The sequence below is a fragment of the Ranitomeya variabilis genome, chromosome 3, assembly GCF_051348905.1.
Source record: "Ranitomeya variabilis isolate aRanVar5 chromosome 3, aRanVar5.hap1, whole genome shotgun sequence".
Lineage (NCBI taxonomy): Eukaryota > Metazoa > Chordata > Amphibia > Anura > Dendrobatidae > Ranitomeya > Ranitomeya variabilis.
In genome coordinates this window covers 100,996,443-101,019,096 of record NC_135234.1, presented here as the reverse complement: position 1 = coordinate 101,019,096, position 22,654 = coordinate 100,996,443, and the positions used below count along the sequence as shown (strand labels likewise).

At 42.9% G+C, this 22,654-nt stretch overlaps 1 protein-coding gene across 1 annotated transcript in view; it reads right to left on the bottom strand.

The window, feature by feature from the left end:
- The window catches only part of COL26A1 (collagen type XXVI alpha 1 chain), a 602,598-nt gene that overhangs the window by 101,233 nt on the left and 478,711 nt on the right, over positions 1 to 22,654 (bottom strand). Inside the window, exon 4 of the mRNA XM_077294430.1 lies at positions 7,587 to 7,648. Coding sequence (XP_077150545.1) covers positions 7,587 to 7,648 — 62 coding nt within the window. The remainder of the gene's footprint in view (positions 1 to 7,586; positions 7,649 to 22,654) is intronic.

Here is a 22,654-nt window from a genome sequence, read left to right as displayed (position 1 = left end):
GATGTTTTAGCTTGATTCATCAACTGTGACTTTTTAAAAAGTTGTAAAATTTTGGGCAGCTTCACTCTGGTTTACCTCTGGTGTATTAAAATTTGTCTAGTTTTTTCTGCCTTTTTGTACTAAAAGTTACAACACTGTCCAAGTCAAGAAGAAACTCCATTTTTGACTTTGCATCAAATTCTTGAGTCGCGTTCATCATTTTTATAAATATGATGCCAAAACAGCAATTAACCAAAACCATGAGTAAAAAAAATGAAAGTGATGAATCAGGGCCTATGAGTGTTATACGTGTTTTTTCCTAGCAATTACAGTAGAAGCTTCTCGTATTGCAATTCGCAGCAAACTTATTCAACACTAATCACATTTTTGTGGAGAATTGTTCACACTGAAAGCATTATTTTAGCTCCAGCACACACACACTGGTTCCTACAGACATATAGTCTCTCTCTTAGACCCACCAGCCCTATGACTCAGACAGTGACTATTCTGAGGTCTCACTCTTAGGCTACTTTCACATACCTCCCAACTTTTGAAGATGGGAAAGAGGGACAAAGTTTGCGGTGCGCGAAGCGCACCGCGGCAAATTTTAGGCCACGCCTCTGACCACACCCATTCATAATTAGTCACACCCATATCCACGTCCCAAGCACACCCATTTAGCACTGCTGATCACACTGTTTCATATACAATAGTTATAAACAAAAAAATATGGCCACACAGTGCTCCATACTGTATAATGACCACACATGATGCCCCATACTGTATAATGGCCACACATGAGGCTCCATACTGTATAATGAACACACATGACGCTCCATACTGTATAATGACCGCATGCATACTGTATAATGGCCGCACATGATGCTCCATACTGTATAATGACCGCACATGATGCTCCATACTGTATAATGACCGCACATGATGCTCCATACTGTATAATGGCCGCACATGATGCTCCATACTGTATAATGACCGCACATGATGCTCCATACTGTATAATGACCACATGCATACTGTATAATGGCCGCACATGATGCTCCATACTGTATAATGAACGCACATGATGCTCCATACTGTATAATGACCGCACATGATGCTCCATATTGTATAATGACCGCACATGATGCTCCATACTGTATACTGGCTGCACATGATGCTCCATACTGTATAATGACCGCACATGATGCTCCATATTGTATAATGACCGCACATGATGCTCCATACTGTATACTGGTTGCACATGATGCTCCATACTGTATAATGAACACACATGATGCTCCATACTGTATAATGGCCACACATGATGCTCCATATTGTATAATGACCGCACATGATGCTCCATACTGTATAATGACCGCACATGATGCTCCATACTGTATAATGACCGCACATGATGCTCCATACTGTATAATGACCGCACATGATGCTCCATATTGTATAATGACCGCACATGATGCTCCATACTGTATAATGACTGCACATGATGCTCCATATTGTATAATGACCACACATGATGCTCCATACTGTATACTGGCTGCACATGATGCTCCATATTGTATAATGACCGCACATGATGCTCCATACTGTATAATGACTGCACATGATGCTCCATACTGTATAATGACCCCACATGATGCTCCATACTGTATTATGGCCACAGTTCTCCATACTGTATAATGACATACAGGCACGCAGCTCACACACATGCAGCATCACACACACAGTATCACACATACACACGCAGCATCACAAACGCAGCTCACAAACACATGCAGCTTTGACACAAATGCATCACACATGCAGCCATCACACACACACACAGCCATCACACACACACGCAGTCATCACACACACACACGCAGCCATCACACACACACACAGCCATCACACACACACGCAGTCATCACACACACACGCAGTCATCACACACACGCAGTCATCACACACACGCAGCCATCACACACACACACGCAGCCATCACACACACACACGCAGCCATCACACACACATGCAGCCATCACACACACACACACGCAGCCATCACACACACACACACACACGCAGCCATCACACACACACACACGCAGCCATCACACACACACACACACACGCAGCCATCACACACACACACGCAGCCATCACACACACACACACGCAGCCATCACACACATGCAGCCATCACACACACACGCAGCCATCACACACACACACACGCAGCCATCACACACACACACACACGCAGCCATCACACACATGCAGCCATCACACACACACACACGGAGCCATCACACACACCCAGCCATCACACACACCCAGCCATCACACACACACACACCCAGCCATCACACACACACACACACCCAGCCATCACACACACACACTCAGCCATCACACACACACACCCAGCCATCACACACACACACCCAGCCATCACACACACACACCCATCACACACACACACCCATCACACACACACACCCATCACACACACACACCCATCACACACACACACCCAGCCATCACACACACCCAGCCATCACACACACCAGATACCTCATACACACATGACACACACACAAATGCAGCATCACACATCTCACACACACACACACACACAATCTCCTCTGTGGTGCAGGGGCGGCTGATCTGTCCATGTGCACTGCAGCTCTTCAGTTTCTCCGGCTGCTCACAGCTCTGCACTGTCCCGGCACCTCCCCCATCTCTCCTTCTCTGCCGGGATAGCAGCTAAGAGCAGGAGACGCCAGAGCTCCGTGCACACACAGGAGGAAGTGAGTCGCTGACCTCTCATCTTGATCGCTGCTGGCTCTCTTCCTCAGCGTGGCAGCGCCGCACACACAGGGGGCTGGGGGGGGGGGCGGGATCGGTCGGGAGGAGACCCAGCATGTATAAGAAAAAAAAAACAGCCACAAACCTAAGCTACTCAGGTGCCGCCCCCTGCATTGTCCCTGCCCTAGGCGGGATCCCGGGGCTGGCTGTCAAAATCAGGACAGTCCCGCGGGATCCGGGACGGTTGGGAGGTATGCTTTCACACTAGCGTTAACTGCATTCTGTCACAATGCGTCGTTTTGCCGAAAAAACGCATCCTGCAAAAGTGTTTGCAGGATGCGTTTTTTCACCATTGATTAACATTAAGCGACGCATTGTGACGGATTGCCACACGTCACACCCGTCGTGCGACGGATGCGTCGTGCAGTGGTGGACCGTCGGGAGCAAAAAACGCTACATGTAACGTTTTTTGCTCCCGACGGTCCGCTTTTTCCGACCGCGCATGCGCGGCCGGAACTCCGCCCCCACCTCCCCGCACTTCCCCGCACCTCACAATGGGGCAGTGGATGCGCTGGAAAAATGCATCCGCTGCACCCGTTGTGCGGCGGAGACAACGCTAGCGTCGGGGACCTCGGCCCGACGCACTGCGACGGACCGAGCCAGACGCTAGTGTGAAAGAAGCCTTAGGCTACCGTCACACTAGCAGTATTTGGTCAGTATTTTACATCAGTATTTGAAAGCCAAAACCAGGAGTGGGTGATAAATGCAGAAGTGGAGCATATGTTTCTATTATACTTTTCCTCTAATTGTTCCACTCCTGGTTTTGGCTTACAAATACTGATGTAAAATACTGACCAAATACTGCTAGTGTGGTGCATTACTGGGCACCCAAGTTCCACTGGTTATATTAACTTAGTACACCATCCTACAATGAAGCTGTGGGGTCTTGGAGGTCAGTCACTCATTCTCATGTCATATACCCCACTGCACACACGCACCTTTTCGAAGTACAAAACACTGTTTTTTATGGACACAGTATAGCTCTACCCATAATTCTAGACAAGTACTTAAGCTTGTGCAATGGTCCCTGCTGCACAAAGTTCCATTTCCACTCTATATAGGCATAGGGTTTCAAGAAAACAAATGTGTATTAACCGCCTCAAAGTTAATGTCCTCTTTGCCCCTAACTAACACAGTACAAAAAATATCACATTCAGCCACCCATTGCTCTTAAAGCATTTGTCCTACAACATTATGCTCTCCATCTCATCAGGCATGCCTCACAAGGGCTGACCAAGCAACTACTGCAATCATTCCACTTGAATCATGACTCTGTGTAACTTCATCTCTCTCAACAGGCTCTTCTCAGCTTTCACTTGCATCATGCCCTTTCTTATGGAACCATTCTGTGCCTCTGGCTTAGTTCTTTATACTCTTCACAGGGGACATCAAGGTTTAATGTAATCTTGACCCCACACACTAACACACTTTCTGCTTTCAGCTCTTTTTATAACCTATAGTACTATAAAACTATAAGCTGGCAACCATCCATAGCAAATGTGACCATACACTCCTTTATCTGTGATCAGTGCCCCATTCTCTTCATGACCAAAATGGGCATTGCAGAGGCATGGGAGGGAAGCGGTGATAGGTCTGAATAAAACCATTCCAACATTTTGATGTTGGTTCCAATGGAAAGGCTAGAGGGCATGATTCAGGCTTACCACATGGCTCTCCCGAAATCTGCAAATGCCATTTTGGACATGAAAAGAACATAGCACTGACCACAGATATGGAAGACTCTGCAACAGAGCGGAGGCCATCTAATATATAATTGCCTAGAATACTACTTCCTGCAATTTGTGCCAACTTCCGTGGCTTTGTCCGGAGCTAATGTCCGGAGATAATGTCCGGAGCTAATGTCCGGAGCTAATGTCCGGAGCTAATGTCCGGAGATAAGTGACGTCACCAGTGTCCTACACCCAGGCAGAGCACAGGGGCCCCAGGCAGCATATGGGGCCTCAGGCAGAGCATAGTGGTCCCAGGCAGAGCACAGGGGCCCCAGGCAGCCTATGGGGCGCCAGGCAGAGCACAGGGGCCCCAGGCAGCATATGGGGCCCCAGGCAGAGCACAGGGGCCCCAGGCAGCATATGGGGCCCCAGGCAGAGCACAGTGGCCCCAGGCAGAGCACAGGGGCCCCAGGCAGAACATGGGGCCCCAGGCAGAGCACAGGGGCCCCAGGCAGAGCACAGGGGCCCCAGGCAGCATATGGGGCCCCAGGCAGAGCACAGGGGCCCCAGGCAGAGCACAGGGGCCCCAGGCAGCATATGGGGCCCCAGGCAGAGCACAGGGGCCCCAGGCAGCATATGGGGCCCCAGGCAGAGCACAGTGGCCCCAGGCAGAGCACAGGGGCCCCAGGCAGAACATGGGGCCCAGGCAGAGCACAGGGGCCCCAGGCAGAACATGGGGCCCCAGGCAGAGCACAGGGGCCCCAGGCAGAGCACAGGGGCCCCAGGCAGCATATGGGGCCCCAGGCAGAGCACAGGGGCCCCAGGCAGCATATGGGGCCCCAGGCAGAGCACAGTGGCCCCAGGCAGCATATGGGGCCCCAGGCAGAGCACAGTGGCCCCAGGCAGAGCACAGGGGCCCCAGGCAGCATATGGGGCCCCAGGCAGAGCACAGTGGTCCCAGGCAGAGCACAGGGGCCCCAGGCAGCTTATGGGGCCCCAGGCAGAGCACAGTGGCCCCAGGCAGAACATGGGGCCCCAGGCAGAGCACAGTGGCCCCAGGCAGAGCACAGGGGCCCCAGGCAGAACATGGGGCCCCAGGCAAAGCACAGGGGCCCCAGGCAGAGCACAGGGGCCCCAGGCAGCATATGGGGCCCCAGGCAGAGCACAGGGGCCCCAGGCAGCATATGGGGCCCCAGGCAGAGCACAGTGGCCCCAGGCAGAGCACAGGGGCCCCAGGCAGCATATGGGGCCCCAGGCAGAGCACAGTGGTCCCAGGCAGAGCACAGGGGCCCCAGGCAGCCTATGGGGCCCCAGGCAGAGCACAGTGGCCCCAGGCAGAACATGGGGCCCCAGGCAGACAGAGCACAGGGGCCCCAGGCAGAGCACAGGGGCCCCAGGCAGCATATGGGGCCCCAGGTAGAGCACAGTGGTCCCAGGTAGAGCACAGGGGCCCCAGGCAGCCTATGGGGCCCCAGGCAGAGCACAGGGGCCCCAGGCAGCATATGGGGCCCCAGGCAGAGCACAGGGGCCCCAGGCAGCATATGGGGCCCCAGGCAGAGCACAGTGGCCCCAGGCAGAGCACAGGGGCCCCAGGCAGAGCACAGGGGCCCCAGGCAGAACATGGGGCCCCAGGCAGAGCACAGGGGCCCCAGGCAGCATATGGGGCCCCAGGCAGAGCACAGGGGCCCCAGGCAGCATATGGGGCCCCAGGCAGAGCACAGCGATATTTTGGACCACTGTGCGGTGTTTCAGACCCCCTGTGTGATGTCTGGGGCCCTGTTCTTAAGTATATTAAAGATTAAAGTAACGTATATTAAAGTATATTATAGATCAAATTTGACACGTTTATGAGCACCATTGAGTGATATACTCAAGAATGACATAATTTTTCAACATTTTATGGTTTCAAACTGTAAACACTCAGAGTTTTTTTTACTTCAACCAGAAAACCTTAACGGTTCATAAAAAACTTGACTGTTCAGGATATGATAAAAGTCATAGTATTCTGAATCTTTAACTGATAAAGATACCTTTACATGGGGTGATTATTGGTTCCAGAGAGGCTTTCGGCCGATAATCGTACACATGGCTGGTGACAGGACAATACAATATAAACGTTCAAAGGTAAACACTGATAACATTAAAATCTAATATATAATTGCCTAGAATACTACTTCCGGCAATTTGTGCCAACTTCCGTGGCTTTGTCCAGAGATAATGTCCGGAGATAAGTGACGTCACCAGCGTCCTACACCCGCTCAGGGTGGACAAAGATATATGCCTTCGTGGTGCGCGGCACTTTTCTGATTGGTTGCCGCCTGCCGCGAGCGACCAATCAGAAATGTGCCGTACTGTCAAGAATTGTCAAGAGCTGGTGAGTGCAGCCATTTTTTGTTCTTTCTTACTATTATTTATTAATTGTATTATTCTTACATTTGAATAAATAAAGTATATATGGATTCTAGACTCCCGATTCTTTAGAATCGGGCTGCCATCTAGTTAGGTATAATTGCTAAACATTACAAATGTATAAGTCACATACTGTGGGCAATGGGGGTCACTTTAAATGTTAAGTACATACAGTATTTTCTGCAACTATTCAACTCTTCAACTATTCAAATCTGCATTCTCTTTCAGTATGTCTTTGAGATGTGGAAAGGAACCAGAGAATCAGGGCGAAACCCACACAAACACGGGGAGAACATACAAAGTCCTTGCAGATGTTATCCTTGGTTGGATTTGAACCCATGACCAAAGCACTCCAAAGTGCTAACTACTGAGCCACCATGCTGCCCAAATTTACAGGAAAACTTATTGCATTATTATTCCAAGACACCACTGGCACGTGTCATGGGTCTTTTATCCACTGTCTTGGCTTCCCCAAGTCAATAAAGAGCACATTCAGTTGTGACATATAGCAGCAAAATACTCGTTTGACCAGAAATGCAGTTAGTGAAACAATGCTTATCGAAGAGTTTATGGACCTTTTAATCTAGATGTATCAGGACAAATGTAAAGTTTCAAAGACAATGAAAGGCTTAAATATAATAATGGCTATTGACTATTTACCTTAGCTTCAAGATTGCTTATCCTCTCTGCTATTGCTGCCAGTCTTGTACAATTCATGCATTCTGAAAGAAAATATATAGCAAAAATCAATAAACTTGATCAAAACAGAACAAAAATGATGTGACACTATTAACTGTTATGTCAAAGAAATTATTTTTTGCAAAAAGTTTTCAAAATGGGATAGTGATGATATTCCCTCTCCTTTTCTTTAATGAATTATTATTTTTGAGCTTCCAGTTTGACTACCAGTCTCAATTAAAAATCACTGTTTATGGATATGAAAAGGTTGTGTGATCTTTACGATGCTATTTGTACTGTTAGCCTATTCATTGAGCCCCACTATTTATATCTACATTTCCTACTCGCCTCTGTTCCCATGATTTTATCATGACGATGTGTTATGGAGCTATTTCCTTACTAATGATCGTAACATATGTTGCTACCACCCTCATGATTATCATAATAATCTCGAGATGCTGTTAACATTCCCGTTCAGGTTGTTATCTAGTTATTTTAATTCCACCAACTTCAAACCATAGTAAAGAAATACAGAATAATGCAACAATTCATTAAACTCTAAGATAAAAACTAGTCATAGTTATTCTTCAGCAAATTTTGCTAAAACAATAAAATTCTAAAACTGTTATCGTAAGAACCGTTTTTACAATTTATCTATCCATATGATGACAAAAACACTCTAAATGGATGTGACAGATTTCAACAAATTCTGACTTATCCAATTGACTTACATTGGGTATATGAGGCAGGTAGTGATAACCAAAAATGGAGTTATAAGGCTATTCTATTACACAGGTCAACAAAAAAAAATTTTTTTTCTGGTGTCCAAAATATTTTAATGAATTTGGGGTATTTTTGGGGTGCTGATTCTGAATATGCTATCAGTTTTGCCAGATTGGCTCAAGTTTTTGAGATTTTTGGTATCTTATTTATAGCACTTGTTGGTAAATGCGACGCATCATCTCATTAATTTCTTTGGATTAGTACTTGAACTGAGCAGTTCTCAATATAGTTTTGTGTTAATTAGTGTTCTAAAAGTTTGTTCATAGCTTGATTTTTGCACTAACTTTATGTTGTTGTCTGTTTTCCAGTGAAAAGCATGAACTCATCAAGAAGAAGTTGTCTTAACGATCCAGACTCATTCTGTTACATTTGTGGTGAATACACACTGCCAAAACATAGAAGAAACATAACAGACTTCGTAAAAAAAGTGTATTTTGCCTATTTTGGGGTTATGCTTGGGGACCAAGACAAGTTTTGGGCACCACACATAGTGTGCAAAGCATGTATCGAATTATTACGAAAATGGAGCAAAGGACAAAGAAAAAGCTTCAAATTTGGTGTTTCAATGGTGTGGAGAGAGCCAAAAAATCATCATGATGACTGTTATTTCTGTGCAGTGCAAGTGCAAGGATTCAATAAGCATAAGAAACGAAAATGGGAGTAACATGGAATCTGCAAGAAGGCCTGTCCCTCATTGTGAAGATGTGCCTGTACCTGTGTTTACCATAAATAACAGTCATCAGCCTCCAGCTGTGGGAGAACTACAATTCCCAGCATGCCTCAACTGCTGCAAGTTGCTAGGGCATGCTGGGAGTTGTAGTTTTATAACAGCTGGAGAGCCGAGGTTCCCCACCCCTGCTCTATGCCTTGACGCAGTGTTTCCTGTGCTCCAATCACCTAAGGATGTCTATTACGGTGAGCTGGACCCATATTTGTTTAAATTATAATTGCCTTATATTATACAAAAAGTTCCTTCGAACTTAAAATATGGCCAATTAGAGGACCCTAGATCAACATCCCTTCTTCAGAAATCCATACCCTCCTTGTTCAATGTTCATCGTGTGGCAGATGATTCCAAAGTCTCACTGCTCTAACAGTAAAGAATTCTGTCTGTGATGATGAGAGAGAAATGTGGTGATGATAGCATCAATTGCCACATACTTATTTTGAATCATATTAAAGGGGTTATCCTGGACTTTTATTATTCTCATGTATGGAGCTAAGAGCTAACAGGCAGCTAGTGGTTAACTACCTGCTTGATCTGCCTGGCAATGATTTCCGCCAGCTGAGAGTGATCACACATAACTTCTGCCAATTCCCCTGCTTCTGCTAATGTCACATCGACAGAGCGGTATCTTTTTTTCCGCTCTGTTGATGGGGCATCTCTGCCAATATCAAGCTAATTGACAGACAGATCCCCTCCACCTAACTGCGGGGAGCTGGCTGTCTATTAGTATGAAGTAGACAGAGCAAAGTGAAAGAGAAGACACTGCTCTGTTGATAAGAGGTAAAGAGAAACAAAATCAGCGGCTGAACCAGAAAAATCGTCCCTGTGCAGTAAAGGCAGGTAGTTAAAAATAATAAAAGTCGGAGATAAGCCTTCTCATTAGATTATATCAACTGCTGATTGTGAACTTTTTTTTATACTTGAAAAACATTCCATTACGGCATATAAACTCATTATCCAATAACAGAACCTTCATCTACTATTTTTGCAGCACGAGACACTTTTCCAGCCATGTATCCTACTTTGAAGTGTTTTGTGACTTTTACCTGGAGGGTCTTCCCCAGCCACGAGGTAGCAGCAGTTGGACCTTTTAATCCAGGTATTACCACACTATTCACTAGGAGAGCCTTACCATATCTTTTACTTTTTATCTTCCTCTAAAAGGGTCACCCTTCTTTGTACACTCTTTCACTTCACAGTTTTTATCACAAACTACTGATTGTGAGAGCACAAGAACGTTTTCTTACTTTTGATTGGCAATGAGTGTGTAGTTGTGGAATGTTTGAATCACAATTTAGTCCTTAGCCAAATCCAATAGTGACACAGATGGTTCATGCCCCTTTAGTGGTCAATATGGGTACCAAATCAAGCTTCCTGATAGAGTGTAAGGCTGCTTTCACACATCAGTTTTTTGTTGTCAGGCACAATCCGGTGAATTTTGAAAAAACAAACGGATCTGTCGGAAATTTTGAAAAACAGATGTGACGGATCCATTTTTTCACCGCATCCGAGTTTGTGGATCTGCCAGCTATTTTGGATTCTGGGGAGGAGAGAGAGAGAGAGACCCTAGAATGGAAAATGCATGATTTGTTTAAAAAACGGAATCTGTCACCGGATTCCATCATTTGACTTTACGCTTCATCCGTTTTTTGCCGGATCCATTGCTGTCCGTTTTTTCAACGGACAGAAAAAACGTTCCTATGTCTGTTTTCTCCGGCCGCCGGAAAACGAATTTTCGACAGATCCGGCAAAAAACGGATGAAACATGAGGCCATCCTTCGCAATACGGCGCTAATACAAGTCTATGAGAAAAAAACGTATCCGGCAGCAACTTTTGCCGGATTGTTTTTTTTCAAAATTCGCCAGATTGTGCCTGACGGCAAAAACCTGATGTGTGAAAGCAGTCTAAGACGTACAACTGGGAGATGTTTTTATTTAGTGATTGCTGAATTTAATTACTACCGTCAATCTGCTACAATTTCACTATATATTCAGATCAAAGAAAATAAAATAAAGTTTTCAACCCCTCTACACTCCTTGCGTACACTGACTTATACACTCCAAAGCATCATCACCCATGATTGCTTGCCGCTCACAGTGTGCGTTTATACACACATCTGCAAATCTAAGCTCAGTTGTAGCCAATTTCGAAAGACTATTAAATGCTGCCCAATTATTCTAGAAGTATAGGCAAAGAACATTCCAAGCCATGTTATTCCAGATTTTCTGTCTGGTACACTATAAACACTTAAGACAGACTGCTAACAAGATATTCTCCAGTGGTGCAATGAATGAGAGATGAGTATACCAGGATATATAATACGTCACCTGTCTCCATGCCAGCCTCTTACATGTGGATCTAGGAAACCTGCCATAAAGTGATTAAAATAAACTTTTTCTTTGAAACAATGATTCTCAGTTTCTGTTGCCAAGTGCCAGGGAAACCCTTTAGAAAGAGTAAACATTAAATCCCACATGTGCCACCAACAGACTGAGCTCCGATGGTTTATGAAGCACATGGAGTTTACACAACGGAACTCCAAAGTAGATAATTTACTTGTTGCTTGTGCTACTGCTGAAATAAGAACTTCACATTCTAGTAAAAGAACGTTGTAAACACAGATTGTGAGCCCATGACCAAATTTTCCACGTTGACTAAAGCAATTGGTACATTATTTAATCAAAGAGTTCATCAACTTGCATGCTTGGCGTACAGGATAACATATCTCCTATTCTCATCTTGCTTCCAGAACATTACTGTACCTTCTCAAATAAATCAAATAATCTGACAAATAACACAAAGGCTACAACTCACAACTAATCCTTCCTGTTCTTTGTTTTAAAGCCATGATACAATGGATGACCCAACTCACATATCATTGTCATTTTATTCACTTTGTAATGTTAGTAAAATAAATCCTAAAAAGAATGAATGTTTTCTGGAGATTGATTCAGACATATTTTTATTTCAGGTTTTCTGACGTACTCAATATAATAAAATATTGCAGGTCAATAAGTAAAGCTTAATTATGAAATAATGCAATTCCTAAAATTTCAAAATAAACACTGATATTTGTCATCCCATGTAAAGATCCATTATTGCTACTTGAGTCCAACTTGCACCCAATATTTCAATATGAACTTGAACTTGGACTTGAATTTACAAATACCAAATATTTAATCATTGGATACATTTAAACTGAAGTTGTTTTTCCATTCATTTTTAGATTTTGGGCCAATGCTTCTACTCTAAAGATGTTTTTTGTGGAATTAGGCAAATATGTGAAATGGAGTGTATGTGTCGGGGTAAAAATGGGTCCTCCACCCTCTTAAAAACTTAAGTATTTGTGCAACCTAAACCTTACTGTTGGGAATTATGATATTCTTTGCTGGTTTCTGTGGATTGCCTTTTACTCTGTAACAATACCAACTGGTAACCTTAATTGCCTTACGGCCATGCAAATGTCATTAATATGTATGCCTTTCTGGAAAAACACCTGATAGAAAAAAGTCAATGTTTTGGCAAGCTAACAAGTTCCGATAAGTATCTCTCGCTTTTAAGCTGAACTGACCAAAGGACTTTAGAGAAGACCATAGGGGAACATGTAAAGAGCTCCAACTTGCTCTGTCTGCTGGTGTAATTCGTACCAAGGGGGAAACATCAACCCACCTACATGAGACTATAACCAATACTGGGAGAGGGTGAGGATATCAACCATTGAAGGGAGTGAAGAGGTTTATTACGTTGAATGAAGAGAGTATCCATGGACATCACCATGATTAGCTACATTAAGGGTGAGAGAGCACATAGGTTTAGTGTGAAGACAATTTCTACGTCAGAGAAGTTTAGAGATTGGTGCCTGTGTGTAATTATCTTGTTCAATGCGTCCCAGTGAGTAACAGCTGGCATTTCTTTTGCTAATCTGGAGTGTGGAATAACTCTAGTACAAAGGTCCATTGTATCTAAATTCTGGAATGTACACACCGCCACAACATCTTTTTATAAATGCGTTATCCTGTCTTCTACCACATGCAGGGTTTCCAAATTTATGTCTAATAAACCTAATGTTACAAGTGATAAAAGTTGCCTTGTGATATTTTGTTAGGATAGAACCAGTTCTCTTTCTCCTCACCATTTGTCAGACGTTTGTTGTTAGACACCATTCGTCAATCGCTCCAGATTCATGAAAAGGTACATGCGTCTAACTTCAAGATCAAGAAAATTGCCAGTCTTTATGAATCGCAGCCATTGCCAGATTAATCTTGATCCACACAAAGATTCCAAACAAACAATTATATTTAGTATTTATGGACCAGAACAGATATGCATATATCATACCTTTAGGTTATTTTAGCCCAAATTTACGCCATGCTGGATACAATTTCTTGATATTATTGACAAGTATTGTGTATCATACAATTTAATAATATACTACAAAATGAACACTTTTCTTCAAATATTGAATCCATTTTTGCATGCATTTCAGCATACCTTTTTATGGAGAGAAAAAATCATTTATTTATTCTCTACTGTAATAAAAAAATGCTGTAAATATAACCCGAGCCCAGAAAATGCCAATTAACTAATATAATTATTTATGACTATCACAGTAAACTGTCATAATTTTCACCCAATGCCGAGAAAAAATTGGCAAGGTTAGTTGACTGGATCTTGATGAGTAACATAAATGTGATGCTATGTATGTTTACAGAACATGTTGTGATAATTATGTCCATGGAGACAAAATCCACTGAACTGATGTTCCAAATAGCTTTTTCTTAAGCTCTAAATTATTGAGAGTGTCACATTTTTCTAAACAAAAATACCTAATTTTTTTTTCCTCGACACAAAATTTTGGAGCTCTTACAAGATGGATGAGGCTTGTTTTGTCTGGCATGCATCACTGACACAATATGCTCTAAACACCAAGAACTTATTTTATGACTTGTCTACAGCACATGCAGATTAAAATGCCATTTGACATTAGTTATTTACAGAATTTCTTTTTTTTCTACACCCAATTTTATATTTTGAAAAAAATGCTGATTCTTGTATTGTTTATTTCCACCATTAGATAGCCTGCAGGATTCTAGAAAGCAGGTATATGACAACACAGCATTTAATCTTAATTATTCAGATGTCTATTTCATAGGCCCAGAATCATAGACGTTGTGAATTATTGACTATTGAATTTATGTGTTTCTTTCTTCGGTTGGTCAAGAGTCTGAATATTGACACTTCTTTTAGGTTGAATTGATATTTGTAAATTGATGAATGGTTGTTATTTACCTCTTATATCTGCTCCTACAGTTTATTGTACTGTTATCTTTGCAAAACAGGGACATAAGGTCACTGAACAATGATGTTTACTAATATTTTGATTACACATTACACCAGGCCATGCAGTTGTTGACATACAAACTTTGAAAGATAAACTAGAAATACTCAAACAATACTCATCAGTGATCACATCTTCCTCTAGACCTTAGGATGATGGCTTGAAGGACAACAGTTGCGAACTACATAATAGAGCTATGACTCTGTAACAAGAGATCCAGAGAACTAGAGACTATTTGCAAAACCACAGCCAGAAACACTTTACAAGAAAGCTGCCAGAACATCATAGCTCCATCATGAGGGACACAAATTTGACATTCTACAGGATGCCACCTTAGGCTGGTTTCACACTTGCGTTTTGATCTGCAGCGTTTGTAAAAAAAACGCCTGTGGTGAAAAAACGCATGTAAACACGTGCAAACGCTGCGTTTTTTAGACACATGCGTTTGCGTTTTGACACGTTTACATGCGTTTTTCCTGCGTTTGCGTTTTTGAAACGCATGCTGAGAAGTGTGTGACAGCTGCCAATCATCAAAATCAACTAGAAAACCCACTATTAATAGAATTAGCTAGGGTTAGGGTTAGGGTTAGGATCCCTAGGGTTAGGTTTAGGGTTAGGGTTAGGGTTAGGGGTAGGGTTTGGATCCCTAGGGTTAGGGTTAGGGGTAGCTTTTTATTAGAAGAATGTCCTGGTCACCAGGTCACTGATAAGCCACCCCCCACCATCAAGGTGATAAAAGGATCCAAACCCTAACCCTACCCCTAACCCTACCCCTAACACTAACCCTACCCCTAACCCTACCCCTAATCCTACCCCTAACCCTAACCCTACCCCTACCCCTAACCCTAACCCTAGGGATCCAAACCCTAACCCTAACCCTACCCCTAACCCTAACCCTACCCCTAACCCTACCCCTAACCCTAATCCTAGGGATCCAAACCCTAACCCTAACCCTACCCCTAACCCTAACCCTAGGGATCCTAGGGATCCATAGGGATTGGCTATTATGTTGACCTGGAGACCAGGACATTCTTCTAAAAGCTTTGTTCAATGTGGACACCCCAAGATATACGGTATTGCTATAGAGTACTAAAAATATAAACTCGGAGAGTATTCACTGTCATATTGTTAGGTTAGGGTTAAGGTAAGGGTTAGGGTTTGGATCCCTAGGGTTAGGGTTAGGGGTAGGGTTAGGATCCCTTTATCACCCTGATGGTGGGGGGTGGCTTATCAGGGTGTATTCTTGTTTTTTTCTATAAAAATGCATGCGTTTAAAACGCAAGCAAACGCATGTACGCAAAAACGCATGCGTTTCCATAGACATCAATGTATTTTTTGCCGCAAATCAAACACAAATGAACGCATGCGTTTTTTTGCGGCAAAAAAAGCCTCTGAAAATTACTACATGTTGCATTTCTGCAAAAGAACGCATGCAGCAAAAAACGCATGCGTCGTTAAACGCGGCAAAACGCGTACAAAAAAACCGCATGCGTTTTTAATGTTAAACATAGGGAAAAAAACGCATGCGTTTTTTTCGGTAAAAACGCTGCAGATCAAACCGCAAGTGTGAAACAAGCCTTAGAGGACCATGGCGCCACCTGAAAGAATGCAGATCTGCTCTATTGGCAATCACTAAACCCATAGATACATTTGGGGAAGTCAGGATTTGGACCCACCAGTCACTTGAGTCCCATGGATACGTTTGGGTAAGCCAGGATTGGGACCCACCAGTCACCTGGCTCCTTAGAGATGTTCAGAAAAGCCACCTGTACCTCAATGGACTGTCAGCTTCCTAAGCTTGCTGTTACCTCCTCTCTGTCCGTGCCACAAGTGGGGGTAGCCATCCCTGGAAGTCGCAGCTGGTTTCAATCCCAGTGAGACAGCGGAAGGGTGAGATTCTGTAATTTTGCCACATCCGGTGTATTTTGCTGGAACTGTTCTATGTGTTATTTGCTTGTTCTGTGGGTCAATAAAGTATTGCCATACTGTTTTACCCTCACTCTGTGTTGTCTGAGTAGTATTGTGCGCATGGTAAAAGGAGAGCCGGTGTTCAGTTGGATGATCCCAGGTCCATGCGGTCTTCAGCCAGTGGACTAGAGCACCACTGACCCCCGTGTCTCCACAAGGTGTATTATGAAAAGTTCAATGTTTCAGGTATTAGGCTTAGTCCTTTCATAGTGGCCACAATGTGGCCATGATGCTTATGAAGACTACCCAGAGTATAGGTTTTACTGCAGTGAGGTTTTTAAACAGGTCATTCACGACTATGTTGTTTTTTGAGAAAAGTGCTGTTAACCTGCTAAAACATGTGTCTGTCCATTATTATAATAAAAAACATGTTGATTTACAAAATAAAATGTCGTTATGGTTTTCTCACACCTTGTAGACTTATCTTGGCCACATTTTGACTGCTACCTGTGGTCATATAGTGAGTCTTTAGTAAACTGCTCCCTTGGAAATAGAATGCGTTACTGTTCTTCTCCAAAAGAAAGAAAAAACTATGGCCCCTATTCCGCAAGACTGGCATATTGTATATTAGTCTTGTTGAATAGTGCATCGGATTGGGATGCACCAAATGAATTAAGAGGCTTGTGCCATTTGGGGCTGTCACCACTTCCTTCCACAGGTAAACAATAGTTGTTGGCACATGCTCTCCTCATTAACATGCTATTCTGGGTCTTTGTATATACTCTTTTTCTAGTATCTTTAAATTAAATTAATACCAGCGTTATATAGGCTCATCAAGTCATCAGACATCTTTTGGTTAGAATTTGTGACCTTTGTTACCTGCATACACTACTGCTGGGCATGTGGCACCACCTTGTGGTTTTCCCACTTTTTGTTTTACATGTTTTTACGAACTTTTGCATTGCAAAAAAAAAAAATGTGTCTGATATTCATGGTTCTTGTGTACATTTTTTCTATATGATTTATGTTCATTTTTGTACTGAACCCTTTACCCTGTCCATATAGGGAACTTTTATTTGGCACATAGATTTGTGTAACTTTGGGTACATTTGTGCATGTGATTGTTTACACATTAGCTGACTGTTGGAATACAATGTAGAGTACAATTTATGTTCTAACTTATTCTAACTTATACCACTTTTATTCTGTAAATTATAATTAGTTTGTCATCCAAACTCAGCCATACCCCTTTCTAGCTGAGCTTCACCCACTTTTCAAATAGATAGCATAGGCGGACGACACTAACTTAAAAATGGCAAAAGTTACAAAATGTTTAAGAATTGTGAGATTTCTTGCAAACATTGATTGATGACTTGGCCCTTATGACTTTAGTACATGTGGTTTTCTTGTAGGTCAGTATCAGTGTAGATGTTAAGAAGCCCTTAAATGTCAAGATTAAGAAGTTGATCTAGATAAAAGCTGCGGACAATGCTCACCTGGAGTGATAAGGTATGTGACCGAGAACAAATGGAGTGAAACCGTGCTCTCCTGTTTGGGTTGTGAAAAGCACAACTCTTAAAGGGCATGTAAAAGATGGCTGCTGCAGTTCCATGTGCAGAAGGACCAATGTTCTTTAGCAGAAAGCAGTAAGATTGATAAAATACTGTGGATATCCATAGCTATATTGCTTGATACAGATGATTGTTCACACATGATTGTGGAGCATAAAAGGAAGTAGTTTATGAGTTGATGCATTTCACAGCCTTTCTCTAAGGGTATGTGCAGACGGTCAGTAACATGTCCACTGCGTCCAGCTGCCGGCTATCGAACATAGATGAATCCGCTTGTGTTCATGGAACCGTGCGGATTCACGGCATCCAATACATTGTACGGGTGAAATTTATCTTGCGGAGATAAGTAGTCACCCTGCGGTCTGGAAAGACGAGCTGCATGTCCGTCTCTGCAGGTAAGCCACGGGCATCGGTGCATGCATAGGGGCATGGGATTTCTTGAAATCCCATCCACTATGCAGTAACATCTGGAAGCTGCGAGTTGGACACTGCACAAGTACACAGCATCCATCCCACAGCGTTTCCTGACCATTCGCACCTACAGTGCTTTGCGAAAGTATTCGGCCTCCTGGAACTTTTCAACATTTTCCCACATATCATGCTTCAAACATAAAGATACCATATATAATTTTTGGGTGAAGAATCAACAACAAGTGTAACACAATTGTGAATTTGAACGAAATGTATCATCCTGGATAAAAACTTGTCTGAAATAGTTTGCTAATCGTGAGTTACGATCGTTTTGTTCATCATTTAAATGAATATCTGCTCATGAAAAAAACCTTAATGATATATATCTCATGGGAAACAATTGGACTGGAATGTGGGTAAAGATTTAAACTAAAATGTTCCCAATCAAAAGTAATTTGAGGATGATCCAACAGCCTGTATGTGCACTAGATCTAGAACCTTAATTTCTAGGAGCATACAATTCATGCCAACATTCCATTATTTTATATGAATGAGCTTATTTGCTTACAGAACCCTATTCAGTTTGCATCTGACATCAAGTCCTAAGTGCTATTACATGTCTATCTATCTATAGTTAAGCCCCTACACATTAAAGTTTCTTTCCAGAGTTTATAATAAGAGTCATTGTTCCGAATGTGCAACATTACAGGATACAAAAATAGAGATGAGGTGCCAAGCTACGACATTTTGTGACATGGAAGTGTGAACCATTACTTACACTTGTACAATCCAGCCTTTCAGCTTTTTACATCCACAGTATCCTAATTAAAATCCGCCAGCTTATCCATGGATGTGGTCATTTAGTATAGCTGTCTGATCCATAAAATCCTGAATAAAATTCTGCATTACAGAATTGTTCCTTACCCAGCAGGCAGTATAAGCCTGTTACACATTACTACATAAGTGGTCTCTGTGTGCTTAAGTCCTGGCAAGAGCACCTCAAGGTGGGAATTACGAAAGATTAACAATCAGTCCTCGGTGGAGAAAAACACACTGAGAAAGCTAACATTTTAATTAAAGTATTTAAGGCTTGGATTCTAAGAGTAATAGATAAAGCATTACATCGTTTCATACTTTCTAAATGAACACAGCAGGGAATATTCTTCAACGAGAAGGGTTTTTCTTACTTTTTGTGTTTGTTGGGCTTTACCTCTATGTATAAATATACACAACTACTTTTCTCTTTTCCAGAAACCGCTAAATCTTGTTCTTTGTTGAAAATTCTTGGACATTATTTGTTCAATTTAATTACAAGCGAAAAGAGAGGACAAATATGTCCCTGCTGAATGAGGAGAACAGGTAATATCTTTGGCCTGGGGTAATTGGTAAAAACCATAAGCTTGCTCTTTGTAATGACTCTTTTCCTTCTATTACCTACTTACATGCCAGCACACACCTGGTCGTGCCAACATAAATCTAGTTAATCTCTTCATCATTTTCCAGCTCTAAAAGATTATGCCAAGAAATTACAGAACCAATGCAAACTCGCAGCTTTTAAATTAAATTGTTTTCATCCCAAGTCCTTCAGAAATCAGTTTCACATTTTATTGGTATGTGCTTAACATTTTTATCCATAGCCCACTAACCTCCAATTACAAAAGTTGCTTATAATGAAGAACCACATGAAACTTTCCAGATTCAAAATTTGGGGAAGCATGTTATACTTTCAGTTGCCATGGCTATAGGTAATATAATATCTTCACGCATTTTTCTAGTTCTAGTTCCAAGGAATCCGTCCTTCATTGAGTAGGGTGGACTCTTGGCCGGGTTTTACTGGCATCTAAGACTACATAACACAGTCCAAGGAGAAGGCTGGTATACTGATATTGCTATTATAGAATTAAAGTGGGACACGTAAATAGACTTAGATCATGGTGTTGGGGGCTAGCCTCTCTAAATTATAATTATGTAACAAGCTTGTTGCTGGACTGGCAGAACAGCCTCAGTCATTACATCATGATTACAGCATCATGACATTGGTATGGATCTTGTCTCCACAACATTAGTGATGGGTGTTCCTGTAATTAGAGATCCAGACATAAAACACCTCTTTGACCGACACACAGACTAGTTATTTCCTCCATCCATAACATCTGCATCCATGGCAGACATTCTAAGCAATCCTCATGCCATGCTACTTTTGTGATACTTAAAGGATTTTTTTTTACTATGGGCCTAAAAGCTAAAAGTCAAGTAGTTGCTAACTGAGGCAACTACCTGAATGTTCTACTCGGTGCTGGCTCAGAATAGTTACTCTGCTGGTGATTTGGGTGCTCCATGTCAACAGAGCTTCTTCTTTCTTCTTCTTCAGAACTGCTCTGTTGACAGGGTGTAAACGCCAATGTGATGGTCATTGACAGCCGGATTTCAGCAAGACAGTCACACCCCATCAGCAGAGCAGAGCATAAGAGAAGTCGCTGCTCTGTCAACGTGACGTCAGTGGAAGCCACTGAATTGCCGGCAGGAGCAGCTATGACTTCTCTGTGAAGGCTAAGATCGGCATCAGGCACAACAGACAGGTAACTATCAACTAACTGCCTGTTACCTCTTAGGCCCATAGTAAAAATAATTAAATAGCTTAGTGTGACGAATCGCACAGGGGAAGGGGTGTCTACTTCACTCACCTCTGGGGAGGGGAGAGAAGGACCCAGCAGGGATCGGCTCTCTGGTGCCACCACTTGCCCCAGGTCAGTCAGGGAACTGCACTGAGGACAAATGGTCATGAGCCATTGAGGCGCTCCCAGTGAGGGGGGATATACATCACCAGTCCAGGCTGGGGATATATATATAAACCTCTTGGCCCCCACTGTCAGGGTTCCTCACTAACACAGTACGGTATGCTGCCACCAGTACCTCGTCCGACAGCAGGCTTATATCAGGTCAGAAACCAACCCTGGTAGCGTATAATAACCAACAGAGCATGCGGACATGGGGATTCGCGAATCAAGATAAAAGAGCAGCCCAAGATTAAATTTATATTTAGGTGCACTAGAAATATACAGGTATATATTTACAAGAACAGATATTCAAGTATACAGTCAAAAGTTTAGTACAAGGGTAGGGATACAGATAGATGGCAATTACCATGTGATGTAGCATGTGACCACAGGGAGATGCTGATAGATCACAGGTCCAAGTCTTTCTTATGTGATTCCCTGGCCACATCAGGTAATGGGCCTCCTGCCAGTGGAAAAACTGAGTCCAAAATGAGGAGCTGCCTATTATCCCCTAGGCTGCCCCCTCCCACATGCTGTGCCCACCCCTGGGCTTGTGCAGCCTCTCTCCTCCCATATCTGAGAGTATGGTTTTCTGTCCAGAACCATGGATGCTCATAACATTCTGCCCAAGGGTCTAAATGGAATGGCAGCGGCGCCACTGGATTCTTCTGGATGTTATCTGAGCAAGGAGACCAAATATGCCTACCATATGTAATTTCTGGTAGCTATGCTTTATTACTCAATAATGCAGTGTTCTACAGGTGGCTGTAGGGGTGCGGGGGAGAAGGAATGCTGATTCCTTTTATGCACTTGGCTTGCCTCAGAGATATTGCATTCTGTTATTATAGGTTATTTTCCAGATTCAATGTCTCAGAGCCCTGTGCTGGTGTGGGACCTGTAGTGCCACAAAGTCTGCTTGAGTCAAACAAAGGACTCCAGTTGGCTGGTCCTGCGCAAGAATTCACACCCCTGTGATAATTGTGGAACTTGTTGCTGGGAGACACAGGGTCTATGGTCTGTCTCCTCCCCCCGGAGAGAGCTTCAAAGGCCTGCTTGCTTGAGTTAATTAAAGAAAAACATTGATCTGCTCTGTCCAAGGAAGTGCCTTCAGTGGATAATGAGGTCCCATTGTATAACGTGTATCGACTTGCCATTTGGTCTGCGGAATGCCAACGATGGGGGATGAGTTTGGAGCGAGTACCTTTGGGCCACTGCATCTGACAGGGAATTCCATCATATATCAAAATGATATCAATTAGATATCATTTTCCCATATCTCATACTCTGGATAACCCCTTTAATAAGAAAGCTATATATTTGTCTACATCAAGTAGCTCAGAAGCAGCATAGAAATTTATCAACATAACTGAGGTCCATGCCATAATAACATAAAATCTTTCCATTTACAGTCTTTCTATCTAACCTGTATAAAGAGATTGCCCTTTTAAAAATTCCCCAGATTATATTCCAGATAAGCACACTATAACTGGGGCATATAATGTTTGAAAATATTAATATGTTCATCTTGGATCCT